We start from the raw sequence: 19308 nt of genomic DNA, 5'->3' as shown, positions 1-19308 counted from the left end.
AAAGGGTGGCACAACGGTTTGATTTTCATACTATTCAACATGGGCGTGCCGGACAGCCTCGTTCTCATCATACGGGACTTCTTGTCGAACCGCTCTTTTCTTTATCCAGTCGAAGGAAACCGCTCCGTGCAACCTCTCACGGTTGGAGTCCCGCATGGCTCCGTCCTCTCGTCGCTCCTATTTAGTATATTAATCAACGACATTACCCGGTCACCGCCGACCCAGTTAGTCTTATTCGCCGACGACACAATCGTTTACAACTCGGGTAGAACAAGTCCCTAATCGCGAGTAAGCTCTAGAGCGCAGCCGTAACCTTCGGACAGTGGTTTTGAAAATGGCGCATAAATATCAACCCAACGAACGACAGGGCTATTTCAAAGGGAAACTCAACGCGTAATTTGCCCACATTAGGAGGAGAAATATCACACCCCCGATCACCCTCTTCGCCCTGGGCCAGGAAGGTCAAATACCTGGGAGTCACCCTGGATCCATCCATGACATTCCACCCGCATATAAAATCAGTCCGCGACCGTGCCACATTTATTCTCGGCAGATTCTACCCCATGATCCGTAAGCGGAGTAAAATGTCCCTTCGGGACAAGGTAACATTTTATAAAACTTGCATATGCCCGTTATGACTTACGCGAGTGTGATGTTTGCTCACGCAGTCCATACACACATAGACACCCTCCAATCCCTATAATCCTGCTTTTGCAGGTTAGTCGTCGGAGCTCGCTGGTTCGTGAGGAACGTTGACCTACACGACGGCCTGTGTCTCGAAGCAATCCGGAAACACGTGAAGTCAGCGTCGGAACGGTACTTCGATAAGTCTATCCGTCATGATAATCGCCTTATCGTTGCCGCCGCAAACTACTCTCAGAATACTGATCACGCCGGAACCAATCACTGTCGACGCCCTAGACACGTCCTTACGGATCCATCAGATCCAATAACCCTTCCATTAGACGCCTTTAGTTCTAACACTAGGAGCAGGCTTCGGGTAAAAAGACTGACGTGCAATCTAACCCAAACATATCCCGCTGAGTTTCTTGCCGGATTTTCTCAGCGGGTCGCGGTTCAGCTATGATTCGGTAGTAGATTCATTTGGGAAGCAGCTGCTCTTGAGTTGATAGGTCTCCTTCGGAGGAACTCAGGTAGCTGTTAGAAAATCTCACCCCTCCTGGCTGAGCCGTTGCTCACCCAGCTGTCTTGGTGAAACTGGAAAGGCTTCCAGGCCACCAGTAATTCCGCAATAAATAAAAAATTCAATTGAAATTTAAAAAGTTTGATGTATAACCTCACACCCAGTTTAATTATTGCAAATATATTTATATACATCTTTATTGCTCTACTATACTCTTACAGTAATCATCAACGTTTTGCGTGTTGGTGCAGATTCCAACCTAGTGGATCTTTATTTAAAGGGGGTCACATCGAATCTTTTCAGAAAGAGATTCGGTCTCGGTGGAAACTTAATTTTACAATTTCAACACTGTGATCGTTATTACCGCCAAAATTTACAGCATTGAAGATATATTGGGAAAAAATGCAGGTGTAGTCTCCGCGATTAGTCAATAAATTTGTAAGAATTCCACAAAGAGTTTGACCTACAAAAGTGCCCTAACTTTATAGCTACGGGATTTTTTTTAATAATAATAAGCATTTATACATATATCAATTCTATCATATCTAATACATAACCTATGAATATATTCATTTTTATCATCACGCAGTAAATTTCAAATAAAGTATATTTTTTATGATTAACTCTATGCTGTTGCATTACTCAAATGAATATAATTGCATACAGTTTTATTTTAATAATTATTTAAAAAAAAAAATGCATTTTATTTTTAGGCTAGTTCCAATGAACGTTACGATTTGCTATACAAACAATTTTTTTAACATGTTCTTTCCGCGTTTTTTAATTTAACGTGTTCCAGATATTTCACCATGTTTTGGCAGTGGTGTCACTGGTGTCACCACGCATTAACCAATAATTGCGGGCACTATGTTACGAGCAGACAAATTTGTCTAACCTTTTTATTCTTTCGTAATGATTGTGCTTGCAAAAGCACTTAAAACGCCGAAATGTCGGGTACTCACTAAATTTAATAATAATCGTAGTTAAATAAATGTTATTGTTGACTGTACACGAACTGCAATTATGTAACGAGAGGCTCACTATACTATTTGATAGTGTTACATAAAAAACGAATGAGATAACAGATTACGAAGTGTGCAGACATAATGTTGGCTGCTGTTGTGGTCACACGTAATATACATATATCGGGCTACATTCTATTACTTTTTTTTAAATATAACTGGTTTTCATTATTCAACAATGTTTTGTGATTTCAATGAGAAACAGCAAAAGTGAAGTGAAATGGTGAAAACAATGTGTTGAGTGACCTAGATTTTTTTTGTAAAATTTCTATTTTGTAGGTTGTTATTTGATCATAAGATTTATTTGGAAAATAAAAGTAAATATAAGTAGCAGTAGTACGAAATGTATAACACCATTCTATTCTTGATACTGAATTGGATAGTTAACGCTTCGACTCAACAAAAATCTCCTAATATAGTTCTTATCATTGCCGATGATTTGGTAAGTGTGAAATTAACTTAAGATTATCCGTTTGAAGATTTACGAGCATGCTGCTGAGCTGATGGTAAGTGGTAATTGTCGCAACAAGATACAAACGCTACGAGCGACATGGCCTTCTGCAGTAAAATCTATACTAATATTCCCTTTGCAGTATGTAAAATCTTGAGAGAATACCGAATACCTCTGTAAAGGCACTATTCGTTTTTTAAGAGATTCTAGGTAGGTAGTATCGACGAACTCCACACTGCAGACTGCGATGTGTAGACTCTAGACTGCAATGGTAAAAAAAGGAACTTCGTAAAAAGAGGATATTTTTACTGGTGGTAGGACCCCTTGTGAGTCCGCGCGGGTAGGTACCACGGCCCTGCCTATTTCTGCCGTGAAGCAGTAATTCGTTTCGGTTTGAAGGGTGGGGCAGCCGTCGTTACTATACTTGAGACCTTAGAACTTGTATCTCAAGGTGGGTGGCGCTGCTATTACCGAAGATTCAGGCGGTTCGTTTTTGAAGGTAGTAGAATGCAAGAAACTGGTATTTGTGACCCAGAGCCCAGATATGACACCGAGGGCTAATTTTCGCTTTATACAGTGAATTTTTTGGTCTGGCGATAAATAATTCCTTTAAAATAATTTTTGGCTCCAGTTTCCAGCACAAGGCCTAGTGATAACGTGTAGAGTATCAGGTGTTAAAGTTATAGAGCCGGATAAATAATTTTGTGTTTTACATAACGTTTGATTAGACTATTGGATTCGCAATTATTGTTTTTTTTAAGGCTCAAAAATGTTAAGACCGCGAACAAAAATGCACATAAGTATGTCGGATTTTCGTTTTCTGTAAAACTTAATTCCTGCTGATTGTTTCTCGAAACTTTCGTAGTAAAAAAGGGCTCTAAAATGCAATGGTATGACCTAAACGATACTGAGCACACTGGTCCACCCTGGCACTGGCACACTCACTGGTCCACTGAGCACCTACTCTACAAACAAATCAAGTCGCACATAGAGTACCTACCACATCTAAGAATTAAACACTAAAAAGTTTTAAGTTAATCAAATACAGACTTAGTCAGACATTGTAAACGTAAGTTGAGATCATTACTTGGGATCCTCAGAAAGTATTTGGCATTGGTGAGCATTGATCTGCGTTAAATAACCTGTTAATCAACCTGAGTGATACGCGTCATCAGATTTTTCCTTTTTATGACATTATGCATTGCATACGTGTGGGCCTGATAGCCTTGCATAGACATAAATTTCTAAGCCATCGGCAATGGACCGAGATAGCTTTTAAGTTCTTATATCCAAATATGATGTAACAATAATATGAGTCATTGAAGCGGTGTTTGGATATAGATGAGCAATAGAGAATATAACATATTTCCAAAAGTAGAAGAAGTCTGGCAATTATTTGCTTAGTCCCTCAAAAAGTAATAAGATATGTCATCTTGTAAATCTTATTGTCTAATTATATTATTTTAAAAACTAGGGATGGGACGACGTAAGTTTTCATGGATCAGACCAAATATTGACTCCGAACATCGATCTTTTGGCATACTCTGGAAAGGCCTTGGGACGCTACTATACTCACTGTATTTGTACACCATCGAGGGCAGCTCTCTTGACCGGAAAATATGCACATCGAATCGGTAACTGGTTTTGATTATTATCATAGCCGTAAGCTAAAAAATTAAAAAAGAATGTTGAAAGGAAATGTGAGGCAACGAAATACTATCCTATCTATATATTATTATGCCAATGATGTGAACCACATCGAAAAGTAGCATAGCCAATTTTAAGACTCTATATTATGTCTTAACACGAGTGATATTGAGGTATGGTTAGTGATTTTGGTTGCGCGATCGTGAGCTAAATGTTGTTTATATATTACATATTTGAATATTTGGAAGGACCGGCATATGCAAGTGTGAAAACAAACTAAAAAGATTATCATAGTATTTCACAATTTTAAATAAAATTTCAATTAATTTAAGTATACATATTAGTTGAATGAAAACTTTTTTTACCACAATTTCTACAACAATCTGTTCTCTTGCTTATTTTAGGAATGCAGGGATACCCCTTAACGAATAGTGAAGACAGAGGTTTGCCGACGACGGAAAAAATATTGCCACAATATTTGAAAGAGTTGGGATACTCGACTCATTTGGTTGGAAAGTGGCATGTTGGACAGTCACGAACTGAATATTTACCAATGCAGAGAGGTTTCGACAGTCACTTCGGACACAGAGGTGGATATGTAGACTACTATGAGTACACATTAGACGAAACGGTAATTTTTGGATTGAGTTCATTTAAAACTAATTTGGTAGTTTTGCCCTAGGGCTTGCAGTAGAAGAGTTTTATTTATTAGGAGTGAGTGAGGATAGTTATTGGAGAACATACATATTTATCTCAATGTAAAACTCACCACCCAACATATGAACAAAGCTTATATTGTTTTATAATAGCTACTATTCTTCTAACCAGTCTAAATTATAAAAGTAAATGAATGTCTATCCATCTGTACTACTAATAAGAACGTAATGGAAGATATTACGGCAAAATAATAGGTCGGGGAAAAAGTTTTTTCGCATTTTTAAGAAAATTCACAACATTTTTTAATACAGTTTATTTACATTTAACTAAGGTATGTCGATACCATTTTGTTCGATAACTTTTTGCCATCTTGTAGGTAGAGACATGATCCCATTGCTATATAAATTTTGGGGCTTCTGATCAAAATACCGCAACAGTTGCTTTTGGCAGTCTCTCGTGATGTTAACCTGACACTGCCTTAAGAATTCTGAAGAGACCGAAATAGGTGGAAATCAAGGTCAGAAATATACGGCGGATGCATTAACATCTCTCAGCCAAGCTCTCTTAATATTTGCTGAGTGGCTAAGGTGTGTGAAATATCGAGTTTTTTTGTGTAACCAGTTTTTTTCAAATGCACCAAAACTGTTTTGTGGTCAATTCCCAGTTCTTTAGTTACGTCATAACTACTGATATGCTGACCTTGCTCCACTTTTTAAAAAATGGCATCCATCTATCCGTAATAGGGCGACCAGAGCAACGTGCATCTTTGACATCAAAATTTCCGAATTGAAAACGCGTAAACCAAATTTGTGCTACTCTGACAGACACTGCACTAGGTCCGTAAACATCGCAATTTTTTTTTGCGGCTTGCGTTGCGTTTTTACCTTTTTTGTAGTAAAATTTTAAAATGTATCGAATTTCTTCATTATATTCACTCATCTTGACAGTAAGAAAAATAAATAAAAATCACACATTTTCCTAATTTGAATTTGGAATTATCTTCTTTAAAATTTAAACTTTTTATGATAGATACTAAAACCAGCCAGATACAAATAATATAGCCAAAGACATTTTATTACAAGTTCATACATACTATAAGCGAAAAGATTTTTTCCCTAACCTATTATTACGTAATATTTCTTGTTATTCTAGGGAGAAGACTTTTTTTTACAAATCTCGAATTCTCTCACTTTTTAGAACTCAGAGCCCAAAACTCTACATTGGAATTCTTTGACTTTTTTACTGTGGCATCTCTGGGCTCTGTTGAAAATTTGAAGGCAATTTAATTGACTAAATTGCCATCGTATTTAATTTTGTACAGACTGTTAATTACTATTTGAATCATGTCTGCGGTTCAATTATTCATATTGCCCAGACGCTAGCATTTGTTTTACTTATGTGTACTGGCTCACTTACAGACTCTTTGTTCCATGAATTTGATTATGAAATGTATTGTTTTTTGTTTCAAAATTGGATTTTCTCATTCTACGGTACAATTAGTACGCTTTTTTATTATTGCTCAGATGAGTGAGCGGGTTTTCGATCCACCTTTTGTTAATTGGTTACCAGAATCTATAGATATCAACAATGTAAATGCTGCCTCCTCTTTGAGTCATGAAATTTGTCATATTTTAAGTATTCTCACGGCTTTAAAACCTCACCTTCCAAACAGAAACGTATTGTTGCTTCGCTGCATAAACAGACAGGGTGGTGGTACTCACCCGTCCGGACTCACAAGACGCCATAGCGCCATAACACAAATTATTATTTTTGGGCCTTATTTTATTGATGTCTTTTAGTGGAGTACGGGAGAGGTTACAGGATTTGGATTATTTCGAAATGAAACACCTGCTTGGGACGTTGAAGGTTACCTTACAGATGTTTATACTGAAGAAGCCAAATCTGGTGAGAATATTTTTATGTGCTGGTTACATGAAAGTGTGTTGTTGAGGGATCTGTGCATCGTGTTATTATTTGATCAGATAAAACAACTGCGCCCTGATAAGATAAATATTAAGTGATATAAATTGTCAGTTGTTGTGAAACATATTTAAAGATTTTCACAGTAAGGAGAATTGAATTTAGTTCATTTTAACTCCTGGAAGGTATATGCGCTACGTCGAATGACCTTTTTATCATATAACATGCTATTTTTGTTTGGGTAAGGGTAAGGGTATCTTTGGGAAGCGATCTTTCATTAGTCTAAGTCTTTCACTTTACTTCCGTACAGTTTAAAGAGCACATTGTCACGCGGAGTACTAACTCCTCGTGACAATGTGCTCTTTAAAATGTCAAGTCACGGTCACGGTAACTATACCCGTGAACCTCTCTGGACTGGGATGGGATCCTTAAATACGATGACTTACCTTCGAGGTACCACTTCAAGTCGTTTCGTCGATCACTGAACGTTTTAAACTTTTGAGCTAACCAAAAAACATTATTTTTTTTGTGTTCTGTTGAATTTATTTGAGATTGTTTCCTGTTACGCTGGTACGTAACAACATTTTTCGCCGCCACCTTAAAATACTGTATTCATTCAATGTACATTTCTTGATTTGACATAATGTGGCTTTAGCGTTCTATGGAAATTTCTGAGAGCTGTGGATTGGTTATGGCGCCTATTTTGGCAAATATCCCACGACTTATAATCATTATTTATTTATTATCAGATGGACCCTATACTCGTGTACCATACAAGACAAGAAAATGAAGTCAACACTGTTCATTTGTGTATTGATGTCTTCAGAAATAGCCTTATTTAAATTCTTTGGGACCAGATTTTTAAGAGCCAAATTGTTACGAATTATGTATAGAGAGTTGATGAAGGTTGTGATTTTTTCAGTTATCAAACTTCATGATGTAAATAAGCCGCTATTTTTGATGTTAGCCCATAACGCGCCTCACGCTGCAAATTATCCTTCCATTGTACAAGCGCCACCTGAAGACATTCGAAGTATGAAACACGTGGAATTAACGGGGCGACGAACTTATGCAGGTATTCAATTTTCAATTCAATTATGGGTGTATTTTATAATAGGTAAACAATTAAATGATACCATTTTTTTAGCCATGGTAAAAAAGCTGGATGAAAGTGTAGGGGAAATAGTAGAGGCTTTGTATAAGAAACAGATGCTTGAAAATACAGTTATCGTGTTCATTGCTGACAATGGCGGTATGACCTCTGGGGTTGCTATGAACTTTGCATCTAATTGGCCTCTGCGAGGACTGAAAATGTCGCCATTCGAGGGAGGCGTACGTGCCACAGGACTTGTATGGAGTTCGAGTTTTAATAATTCAAACCACTTGTGGAATGGTTTTATCCACGTGACAGATTGGCTACCAATTTTTTTGAGAATAGCAGGCTCAGAAGTACCTCTTGATATTAATGGCGTAGATCTTTGGGATGACATAAACACAAAGGATAATTCCAGGCGTGATGAAATTTATGAAATTGACGACTACACCGGTTTTGCTGCTATTATATCTCAAGATTTCAAATTAGTTTCTGGACAAGTGACATTAGAATACAGCAATTATCAGGGAGAAAACCTCAGAGGGATGATAGGGGACCCACCATCTTATGCTGATTCTGTCCAGAAGAGCAAAACGTATCGTATTCTTAAAAATATTGGGAAACCTTTTAAAAAAGAGGATGTAAACCTACGTAGAAACATTAGAGTGAAATGTAATCAAGAAATAGATAAAATATGCTATCCCGATAAAAGTAAGTTTTGAATCTACCAAAAGCTTTACACTTCATTTGGTTCCAATTAATTTGGTTTTTTTTTGTTTTTTAGATAAGTTTTGTTTGTATAATATTAAAGAAGATCCTTGCGAAACAAACGATCTGTCCGCGACATATCCAGATATAGCGGAAAGTATGTTGAAACGTTTACATATTGAAATATCTAAAACAATACCTAGAACAGTGCCCTTGTACAGAAATCCGGAATCTTTACCTCGTCTACACAACTTCACTTGGACAACATTTGCAGACAATTTCAAATAGTACTGTTTGAATATTTTTAACTGTTTATTTAAATATTTAAATAAAATTACTTAATATTGTTGGATTTGTCGTTTCATTGTCATCGACACCGATAGTCATTTTTATATTACAACGACTTATAAACAAACTAGTAACCGTGAAAACTTCTACTCGTGGTATCCTTTTAGTGGCCACGGACGACTCGTGACAATGAAATCGAATTTTGACCAATGCGTTCATTACTTTAATCTTGTTACGTATAGTTTAATTATAAATAATACGTTTAATTGTAAATTAGGCGAAATACTAGGTACAGTCTCGTGCTCGTGTTTCAAGAATGCTGAAATTGCAAACTTGAAGTGGTAGGTTCGAATAGATAAATCGGCATTAGGCACGTATCCCTTTGTCTTGAGTTTGTTCTGTACACGCCAAGAAATGTCTTCACGATTGTTCACGATTGATATTCTGTTATAGTAAGCGGCACGTAAGTTGGCAAGGTTTTGGTGTAGTGGGGGTAATGACGCGCATAGTGCACATTGCAACAAAAAAATGGTCACTTTTGTTGCCCGCATATAATTTAATTTAAATTTATTTAATTTTTTCTGCCATAATTTATTTTTAAGCCTGTGTGTTTAGAAGAAAGTTAAAGAAAAGAGAGGAATTCGTGAAGTGTATCATGTGTTATAAATAAAAAACAATTAAAAGTTAAGAAGCTTATTTAAAAGAATATACTTAGTATTAAAAATTATATGTCGCCGTACATAAACTAAGGTTGGATATGTAGTTACAATTAAAAGATGCAGCTGAAATTCATGTTCGTCTGCCAGCATGATATAATTAAACTGTATACGTATACATGCTTATATTATACTTACCTATTTGAAATCTCGTAAGTCATGTTGAAAGTTTTTTTTTGTGCAATGAATAGAATAAAACTTTTATTTACAGTAGGATTAAAGGTCATGTTGTGATACACTAAATTATTCTTGCGGTTGAACAGCGAGCTTCGGAACCCAGTTGTTTAATTATTAATACACCGCAGGCGAAACCTTGCTTGAATTTACTTTATCTTCATTGTTGCCTTCCTACGCGCCATGCTACATTTGTAAAATTCAAAGCAATAGTTAAACGGATAGTTTGAGTATTCTGATCAGTAAGAGATACATTTTTCTTAATTTATGTAGAAATAAATAAACTCTTCGTAAATCTTAATTTTATATTTAGAACACAATTGTATCATTAACCATCTTATAAATCCATTTTTATATCTCCTCTTGACATTTCTTTTTCAACTGACATCTGACATTTACATAATGTAGTGTTGCTGCTACATGAAACAAATATTCTATCACAATAATCAACTTTTATTTGTGAAGCCATACAAAATGTTTTTTTTTACTTTACATTATTTATGAACAAATGAAAAATAAATTCTGTTTTTTTTACTTCAAACGATAAATGACGTTTATTACCAATTCACAGAAATTTCATTGCAAAAGGCCAAGACGCACGAGCTTCACTCCAATTACCATACAAAAAGTGTTTCTACTTAGCGATCTCTCGATTTTTCACGGTGGAGGTGCTTCAGGCTGACAGGTGAGGGATTGCACGAATTTACGAGCACAGATATTCTTCTTCGGGCTGGGGAAGTGGAATTCGGGAGCCTATTATGAACGCTTCGTTTGCTAACAAACGCTTGAAATCCGAGCCAAAAGTCAACGTAAGCTAATAGTGCCAAATATTGGTGGCACGGTGTACTGTAACTATACTGTACTGGCGCGGGTTGGTATTAACCTGCCTTTTACTGCCATGAAGCAATCGGGCAATCCCGTTACATGATTTAGCATTACCGCTATACAATACAGGTGACATTTCGATTTCGTGTGTCAAGGTGGGTGGCGACATTCACACTATTATATCCAATACCAGATGATACACCTTTTCAATGAGATAATAATAATATTTTGACCTTAGGTCACTGCATAATAATTCGAACATAACCGATCGATATTATAAGTTAATAGTGAAATACGGTAACAGTCCTGTGTGATCATCGCCAAATGTCTAAAGTACATCCATTTGTTGAAACAACAACTGTAGCAAGTTCCAGTCAACTAGAGAAGTAATGTTTAAATGAAAAAGAATATACACCGTATAACGTAGCGTCTGAAGTCGTCGTGGACTACGGAATCAGACGCCTGGTGCATTCTAATATATCTATAGTTCCAGCGATGAGATTGTGCCGGTGTTCGATTCCCGAAGGCAGGTACCAATTTTTCTGATGAAACACGTACTCATAAAATGTTAACCACTGACTTTCACTATGAAGAAATAACATCGTTTTGTTGTTGTTGTTGTAAATTGTACCAAAAACGTGCTCGAAAGGTGCAGAGAACATTACATAAGAGCTGTTAAATTCGGAACTTTTCGGAACAAAATCATTTAATATAATTTATAATACACAAGCCAAACTAAACATAAAACAAAGCAATTTGAATATATTTATTTAAAAAACACTCGCTCAGTCTCTACTGAGCTCTACTCTACTTTAATTGGACCTGAAGTCATAGTTAAGTAGCTCTCTAGCTACTTAAGTTTGATTTCAGGTCCAATTAAAAAAAACACCATAAATAAATAAATGGCCGCCATATAAGTATCCTGTTTGCGTGAAGCTTAGTTTGTTGAACTCGGCAGATGACAGTGTAGTCTTATTAACAAGGGAATCTCATCAAGTTCTTATTACTTTGGAGTGCTCACAGGAAACAAGGGTACCTGTTAGATTAACAAAACTTTCGTCGTAAACCGGCGCTCCTCACTGTTTATTTATAGGACGGTAATATTTGACATTGTCTATGACCCAGTCAAATAATACATGTGTTTGTTATTACATGGCCTTTTTCGAGATTGGTAACGTATCAATGATATGAACGATATGTAGTATTCGGAGGAGTATATTTTAGACAGGTTGTCATTCTTGAACACTTATAAAAAAAAAGTGTTACGTTTTTTTACTCTACTTACAATTTTTTTGTATTTCTATTTTAACGTCTACCTTTCGTATAAGAAGCACCTTTGAAACCGCCTGGTCATGCAGTATTTTATGTAATATAATATTAGGGGTTAAAGTATGAAATTGCCGATTTGTACTGAACATTTTAAATTAGATTTGTTTCATTTGTCATATTTATTTAATCAAAATATCTACCATTATTATCTATACATCGCTACCATCTAATAGGAAGGTAATTTATGAATTTGACGAATGGTTTCTAATTGCAGTTCCAGTAGAGTTAAAACGGTTTCTGGTGCTGTATTAGGTCTCGCGTTATCATGCAGCAATAATGGTCAAGATCGATTCATGAGTCGGGGCTGTCTCACTGCAAGTTTTGCTATCATTGTTCAGAGTTCGGTACAGTAGACATCTGTTGTTATTGCTTGACCAGATCGGAGAAAGCTATAGTGAAAATATTGGGAATATAACACCATGTTGAGACCACCAAACAGTTACCATTACCTTTTTATTGGTAAGCTTATTTTTAGGACATTGTTGCGACATTTGATCTGAGTCAACCATTGCATTTTTCGATTACGGTTATCGTAAAGAATCCACTTTTCATCACATGTCACAATTCGATCCAATATTCCTTTATTTCTGTATCGATTTAACAAGGCAACACAAGTTTCAACACGCGTTTTTTTCTGCAGATCAGTCAAATCATGAGGCACCCATTTTTAATATTTTTTTATTTTATTGATTTGACGAAATGAGTCAATATTGTTAATATAAGGTAACGTTAAATCATGCCACTAATTCCTGGGTAGTGGGCTCGGATCGGCTTCGACCAACTCTTGTATTTTCATAGTTCAATTTCATAGCTTACCCCTATTATTTGTCAATTTTATTAATGTATTAATTTATCAATAAAACCGGAGATTACCGAGATTGTAAACTGTGAAGTCGTTTCATATTATATCTACCTAGATCCACTAGTTGCTAATAGTGATGGTTCGAAGGACGAAATTAAATGCTGCAGAATCATAATACGATTGGCCGTGGACAGACTCTTAAAAGTGCGTAAAGACCGCAATATCACCGGGACCACTAAAGTCCGACTAGTAAGGGCACTGGTGTTCCCCATCTTTTTGTATGGAGTTGAGACCTGGACTGTCAAAGAAAGAAAAGGAAGAACGATCGATGCACTAAGAATGTGGTGCTGGATAAGGGCGCTCCGTATGTATACCTTGGACTGAGTTTTGAGTTGCTATATCACGCTAGGATTTAATAAGACACGTGTTCAGTTAAGTGTCTAAAGTATATTCGGATTACAACCTAAAGGGCTATCGACAGCCCGACAATCCCGAGACTGGCGTAGCTATCGCTAGCTATGAGCATATTTGTGGTCCCTACATGAGCATCACACTAACGCCTCGATCCTAAAGGAACTTAAAATCTCTCAAAGTTGTCGTCAACACTGTAATCCAGGATTCTTCGATATTTTGGACACGTATAGTGATAGCCAGCAGTCTATCGGGAATCTTGTTGTTCAGGGTAGGGTCAACGGCTAAAGACCTCGTGGACGAAGCCCTATGCGCTAGACTGATCAAGTAAAAAACCTTACCAAAACACCACTTAACCAGTGCGTGCCAAGCCTCAGTTTGCGAATTATGGAGAACAACTGTCAAGGCTCTAATAAAAAAAGGATTCCACATAACCACAACTCCTCTGCCAAGAGTAACCGACTATGATGATGATACAGCTTAACCTCGTGTTTTTACGATTATTAAGATTATATAAATTTCAACTTATGAATATAGTCTCATTTATTCTTTCCATTTAATTAGTTTATATTAATCGATGCTGACCACGACAACTGTAAACTATTCGAATCGTTGAAAATAACAATAAAAATACGCGAGGTTAAATTGTAAAAGCAGTTTTATTCAAGGTTTTAATTGTATTTTGTTTAAACATAACGCTATTGTTGGCGTTACAGGAACTAAACTACAAAGTGGTTTCTGTAATAAAAAAATATAAGTTTTAAGTTAGATTTAAACGTATTGCAAATCGTGTACCATAAAACAGAGTGACATAAAGATAAAGATAAAGAAGCCTTTATTAACAACCTTAATTCATATTTAGGTACATTTTTCTTTTCATTTGACATCGCTTAAGATTTTTTGCTTTCGCATAGGCCCCCCCCAAATCCTGCCATAAGTTCCGGTCGTGGCATTTCCTCTTCCACGTAGAGCCTGCAACGGCTTTTATATCGTCTACCCACCTTTGGAACGGTCGTCCTTTTAATCTTTTCCCTCTCGAGGGTACCATTCAGTTACTAATTTAGCCCATTTTTCTGTTTTGCTTCTTATTAAATGACCTATCTATTTCCACTTTAATTTTTTAATTGTGTATGCTACATCCGTTACTTTTGTTTTCATACGGATATCTTTTAATTTTATTTTATCCTTTCTTTTAGCATGTAGCATGCTTCTCTCCATACTATGTTGGCATGTCTGCAGTTTTTTTATGTTCTTCTGAGTTAAAGCCCAGGTTTGACACCCATACGTCATAGTCAGAAGTATATTTGTATTAAATACTTTGCTTTTGAGTGGTAGTGGAATAGACCCGTTTTTTGTTAATACTTTAAGAGACCAGTATCGCTTCCAAGCTACAGTCACTCTGTTTTGAATTTCTTTAGACATGTCGGTGTTAGGAGATATGACCTGGCCAAGGTATGTATATTCGTCTACATATTCAATGGAATTGTTGTTGATGTGTATGGGTATTTTTGAATGATTTGTCATCAGTTTGGTTTTAGTTAAATTGATTTGTACTCCCACTTTCTTACTTTCGTGTGTTAATTGACTGAGCATAATCTGTAGCTGTTTTGATTTATTTGAAATAATTATAAGATCGTCCGCAAATCGTAGATGGCTCAGCATGTTGCCGTTTATACTTATGCCATAATAATATCCAAATGAGAGATGTATTTCAATATTTATCGCGTCATTGGAAGTATAAAACTAGATTTGGTTTTCGCAAAGACCGCTTTTGTTTGGTGAATCGTGTGATTGTATTCTGACCGATTTCTAATTTTAGATAGATTTAAGAAAATCTTATCCCAAACATGGTTCGTAATATGTATATAGCTTAGATTAAAGTACAATCTCGAATCTACAATTTGATAAGCTAAAATCTTATTCTAATGTCGCGATATATCCCCTAGTGAAGTCTAGTGTATCTGTTCCGTCGTATCTGTGTACCCAGTTCACAACGGTCACATTTGTGTGATTCAATACGCTGTGTGACATCTGGTATTCGAGCTATGATTTACGTACCCATTCCGGTAAATCGCACAATGCATACAATTCCGGTATTTACCTACTCTGTTTGATTACCCTTAATTTCTAATAATGTTTTTGGACGGTCGCGTAAAATTTTCTTTAAAGCTAAATCTTTTGCACCTCGTTTGCAAATTAAGAAAATCTACGTTATCTACAATAATATACAATTGGAAAAAGTTGTTTTACCTAAGAAAACATCAATTAAAAATATATTTTTTTGAGCTAGCAGTGATCAACATAATTTTGACTACTGGTCGAAAATAAGTAATTTTAACATATCTAGAATAAATTAAAATCTATTTTCAATAAGCTCCAGCTCTAGAATTGGGAAGGTGTAGGTCATAATAGGTCAGTGATTAATACTAGTACATACATTGCGTACGTCGTGTTGTAGACATTCTCTCGGATAACAATTAGGGTTTACTCCTTTACTGCCGTCGGCTACATTTCAGCTATTTTTTTGATAAAACTTATGTAGTTTTAAATATAGTATAATAGGTATGTTTTATTCACCTAGACACATTTGGAATAAAACACAATAAGTTACGGCAGCATAAAAGTTGCTTTTACACTATGAAACAATATATTCGCTAGTGTACTTTTTTTTGCATATTTGTGTATGGTCCACACAATCGATGCGTAATCACTTATTCATAAACACTGTAAATTTATCATTGTCTACGCGAGACACTGTGGCTTTATTCTTTCTTTAATAAAACCAATTGCATTCTTGCTACTTGCTTTAATTATTATTATACAATGGTTTGGTTGTGATTGTTCGTCGATGAATCTTGGAATGTGACCTTTCTCGAAAAGGAAGGTCTTGTCAAAAATGATTATTGGGAGGTATCTTCAGACTGTTGTTGAATGCTGTCAGCGCGCGGTGCCGGTAGTAGTAAATGTTTTGGCTAGCTTGCTGTGGCGAACGCGTCAGGCGCCGCGACATACTCCCCCCCGTTGAAAGAGTCTTCTTTCAACACTCCTAGGTTTCTTGGCCATTGAATAGAGGACATAGACGAATGAGTGACCGCCGTATGCTCCCCGTCGCAGTACAAATTTCCGCCACTCTGGTTATGCCATCAGGTCCTGGGAATGTCTGCGAAACCCTTCCAAGGCGCCAGCATAATGGTGGCGTGTTATCTTCTTTTATTAAAACAAGATCACCAATTTTGACATTTGCAGTTTCTTGGGTCCATCTTTGCCGTTGTTGTAATTCGGAGATTTATTCTCTTTGCCACCTTGTCCAGAAATGTTGTCGCATTTGTTCAAGACGTTGATAGCGTTGCAGCTTGTTTGAGTTCAAATTTTGAACATCAGGGGATGGAAACGATGTTAGTGGTCGTCCAATGAGGAAGTGTCCTGGGGACAAAGGTAAAAGGTCGTCAGGACTGGAGGATAAAGGACCCAAGGGACGGCTGTTGAGTATTGCCTCCACTTGTGCAAATAAAGTTTGTAGTTCCTCAAAGGTTAGATGACCATTGCCTATCACACGCTTGATGTGGTGTTTAGCGGATTTTATACCCGATTCCCAAAGACCACCGAAGTGAGGAGAGTAAGTGGGAACGAAATGAAATTTGATTCCTTCTTGAGCAGCAAAGTCAGAAAGAGACGCATTGTTAGTTCTTAAGTATGTGTAGTTCGTTAGCTGTCCCCACGAAATTTCGACCATCATTGTCGGAGAATATTTCCGCCGGCTTGCCGCGACGCGATATAAACCGACGCGCAAGTGACAAAATTTTAAATTTAGTGTTTAGTATCTTGTGTTGTGTTAGCAATTTGTATTGTAATGGAAAAGTTTATCTTTGAGCCATGGCACATAAGTGTTCAGAGGAATCCTTTAACTCTTCAGCTGTTACGAAACCTAGGCGTTTGTTTAAAGGATTTTTTAAATTGAAAATGAATCGCCTTACGTAGGCGAATGATCTTTGCAACATTGATAGTTTAGAGTAGTAATTAATATTGATTATTATTGATTATGAAACCGTTACTATACTCGTCGTGAGCTCTCTTGCTTGCAAGAAGCAAAAAGAGCAGACTGATTACGTTCAACATACTTTGAAGAAATAACATGAATAGGTCCGGCTACCAGCCAACCAAGTTTAGAGCTGATCAAGCTTGGAGCGTTTAATCCCAATGAGTGTTGTTGAGTACCCACAATATCCCATTTTATGTTTACTCCAAGAATGATGTCTATTCGTTTAGGCAAATTGAAACTAGGATCAGCTAGTTGTATATGATTAGGTAATTTGATATTTTGCATATTTATCGGAGCCTTTGGGAGCTCTCCTGTTAGTTCATTAAGCACCAAACAGGATAAAGTATTATAATTTTGTATGAATTATCGATTGATTTTATATTTGCCTTGTAGGCTTCAACTACTCTATTTGATGAATTATTGCCTATTACAACTATATTTATAGCATCAGTTTTGATTGTATCAGGTTGAAGATCTTTGGTTGAAAGCAGTTACCGAATTTGAATCTTTGTTCTCATCAGATATTGAATCTTCAGGGTTATGCAATAATGTGTTGTGTCGTTTTTTACACTCTCTGCATGGTCCCAATTTACATTCGTGTTTTTGATGACCTTGCCTCAAGCAGTTTAAGCACAAATTGTATTTTTTAACCAAACTTATTTTCTCGTTAACGTTTTTGGCCTTAAAAGTAGGGCAATTGTAAATTGTATGATCATCATGGCAAAGGATACAAGTGGGTTTGGTTTTATATAGTTGACCAGTTGTAGTAGCGTGTACATAATTTGTTTCATATTGTTTCTTATAAACTTGAGGAAGCCTATTGTTGTTGTGAATACCCTGACTTCTTTGAGACGTAGCTAGTGGCGTACTAAAATTATTATTGTGTTTACTACGTTTCAAGGCTTCCAAAACATCAGCTCTGTCAATTAAGAACTTGTGAAACTGGTTCAGTTCTGGGACAGTATCAAAAGTATTACGCAGTTCTTCCCATTTAATCAGAGTGACATTATCTAATTTGGATGAAAGTAAAAATATTAACAAGATATCCCACTTGTCTGTGGGTAGTCCCAGGCTAGAAAGTGCACGCAAGTTCTTCGTAACATGGTCAACTAAAAATCTTAATGACCTTTCTGATTCGCGTGCGATCGGTTGTACATTGACTAAAGCAGACAAGTGGTAATTGATAAGAAATCTTTTGTTATTGTACCGCTCACAAAGCAATGACCAGGCGTCTCTGTAATTAGAAGAAGATACTTCGAGGTTGGAGATGATTCTAGCTGCGTCTCCTTCGAGATAGGAAATTAAGTAATGAAATTTATGAATATCGGTAATACGCGAATTATTATGTACTAATGTTTCAAAGGTATCACGGAACTCGAGCCAGCGGAAATAAGCTCCGTCAAATTTAGAAATTTGAATCTGTGGCAGCTTAACACCAGGGTCATCGTGGTAGTGATGGCATTGAGGCTCCGGTGGCGCGACAGACTTTCGGCGCGCCTCTAGTTGAATGTTTGTTTCTGATATCAAACTGTTTGCCGTAGCAATGCATGAAATGATGTCGCGCTCAATACCATCCTCAAGGCTATCAAATTTTGTGGATAAATTTTCAAATCTGTTTAATCTTACTGATAGCTCAGCTACCTCAATACTGGATAACGGTGATGATTCAAATAAAGCTAAATAATTTTTAAACTTTGTTATTTGACCTTTAATAGAACTACGCCTTAGAATCAGTTCTTTGTATTTACTCATGGATTTATCAGACCCAGTAGCCATTGTTGTATTTTTAAATTTAATTTACTTGAGTTCTTAGAATATCGTTACTTGTTTTAAAGAATGGAAAAGTTAGAAAATGATTTTTTAAATAATGAAAAAACACTCGTTCTGACTTAGCTGCAACGGTTGTTTCATTCGGGTACCGACTCACTCTCCTCCCTTCGATGGCAGTCTTCGAGGTCTCGAAGCACGGCTTATTACATGTAGTGCTGTACGTTCGGAAGCGGCGCGATCGATCGCGGGGCGAGCCTGGAAACGTCGGCCGAACGAATGAGCGGAAAGAAATAATATATAATTACTAACGTG

General features: G+C 36.6%; 1 protein-coding gene across 1 annotated transcript; it reads left to right on the top strand.

The window, feature by feature from the left end:
* Positions 1-2001: 2001 nt before the first annotated feature.
* LOC101745858 (arylsulfatase B) lies at positions 2002-8994 on the top strand. The gene is made up of 7 exons (XM_004923989.5): positions 2002-2608; positions 4092-4251; positions 4669-4895; positions 6721-6826; positions 7764-7916; positions 7989-8645; positions 8719-8994. Exons 1-7 carry the CDS (start codon positions 2510-2512, stop codon positions 8928-8930), a joined length of 1614 nt encoding a protein of 537 aa, XP_004924046.1. The 5' UTR covers positions 2002-2509; the 3' UTR covers positions 8931-8994.
* Positions 8995-19308: the final 10314 nt, after the last annotated feature.

The sequence above is a fragment of the Bombyx mori genome, chromosome 9 (genome assembly GCF_030269925.1).
Source record: "Bombyx mori chromosome 9, ASM3026992v2".
Lineage (NCBI taxonomy): Eukaryota > Metazoa > Arthropoda > Insecta > Lepidoptera > Bombycidae > Bombyx > Bombyx mori.
Note: the sequence above shows the minus strand (reverse complement) of the source record. Positions and strands in the feature narration are given on the sequence as shown.

Coding starts and splice junctions, on each gene's coding strand:
- LOC101745858 (XM_004923989.5), top strand. CDS start 2,510: ATGTATAACACCATTCTATTCTTGATACTGAATTGGATAGTTAACGCT. Junction 4,252..4,668: donor AAAATATGCACATCGAATCG/GTAACTGGTTTT, acceptor TGCTTATTTTAG/GAATGCAGGGATACCCCTTA. Junction 6,827..7,763: donor TACTGAAGAAGCCAAATCTG/GTGAGAATATTT, acceptor TGATTTTTTCAG/TTATCAAACTTCATGATGTA.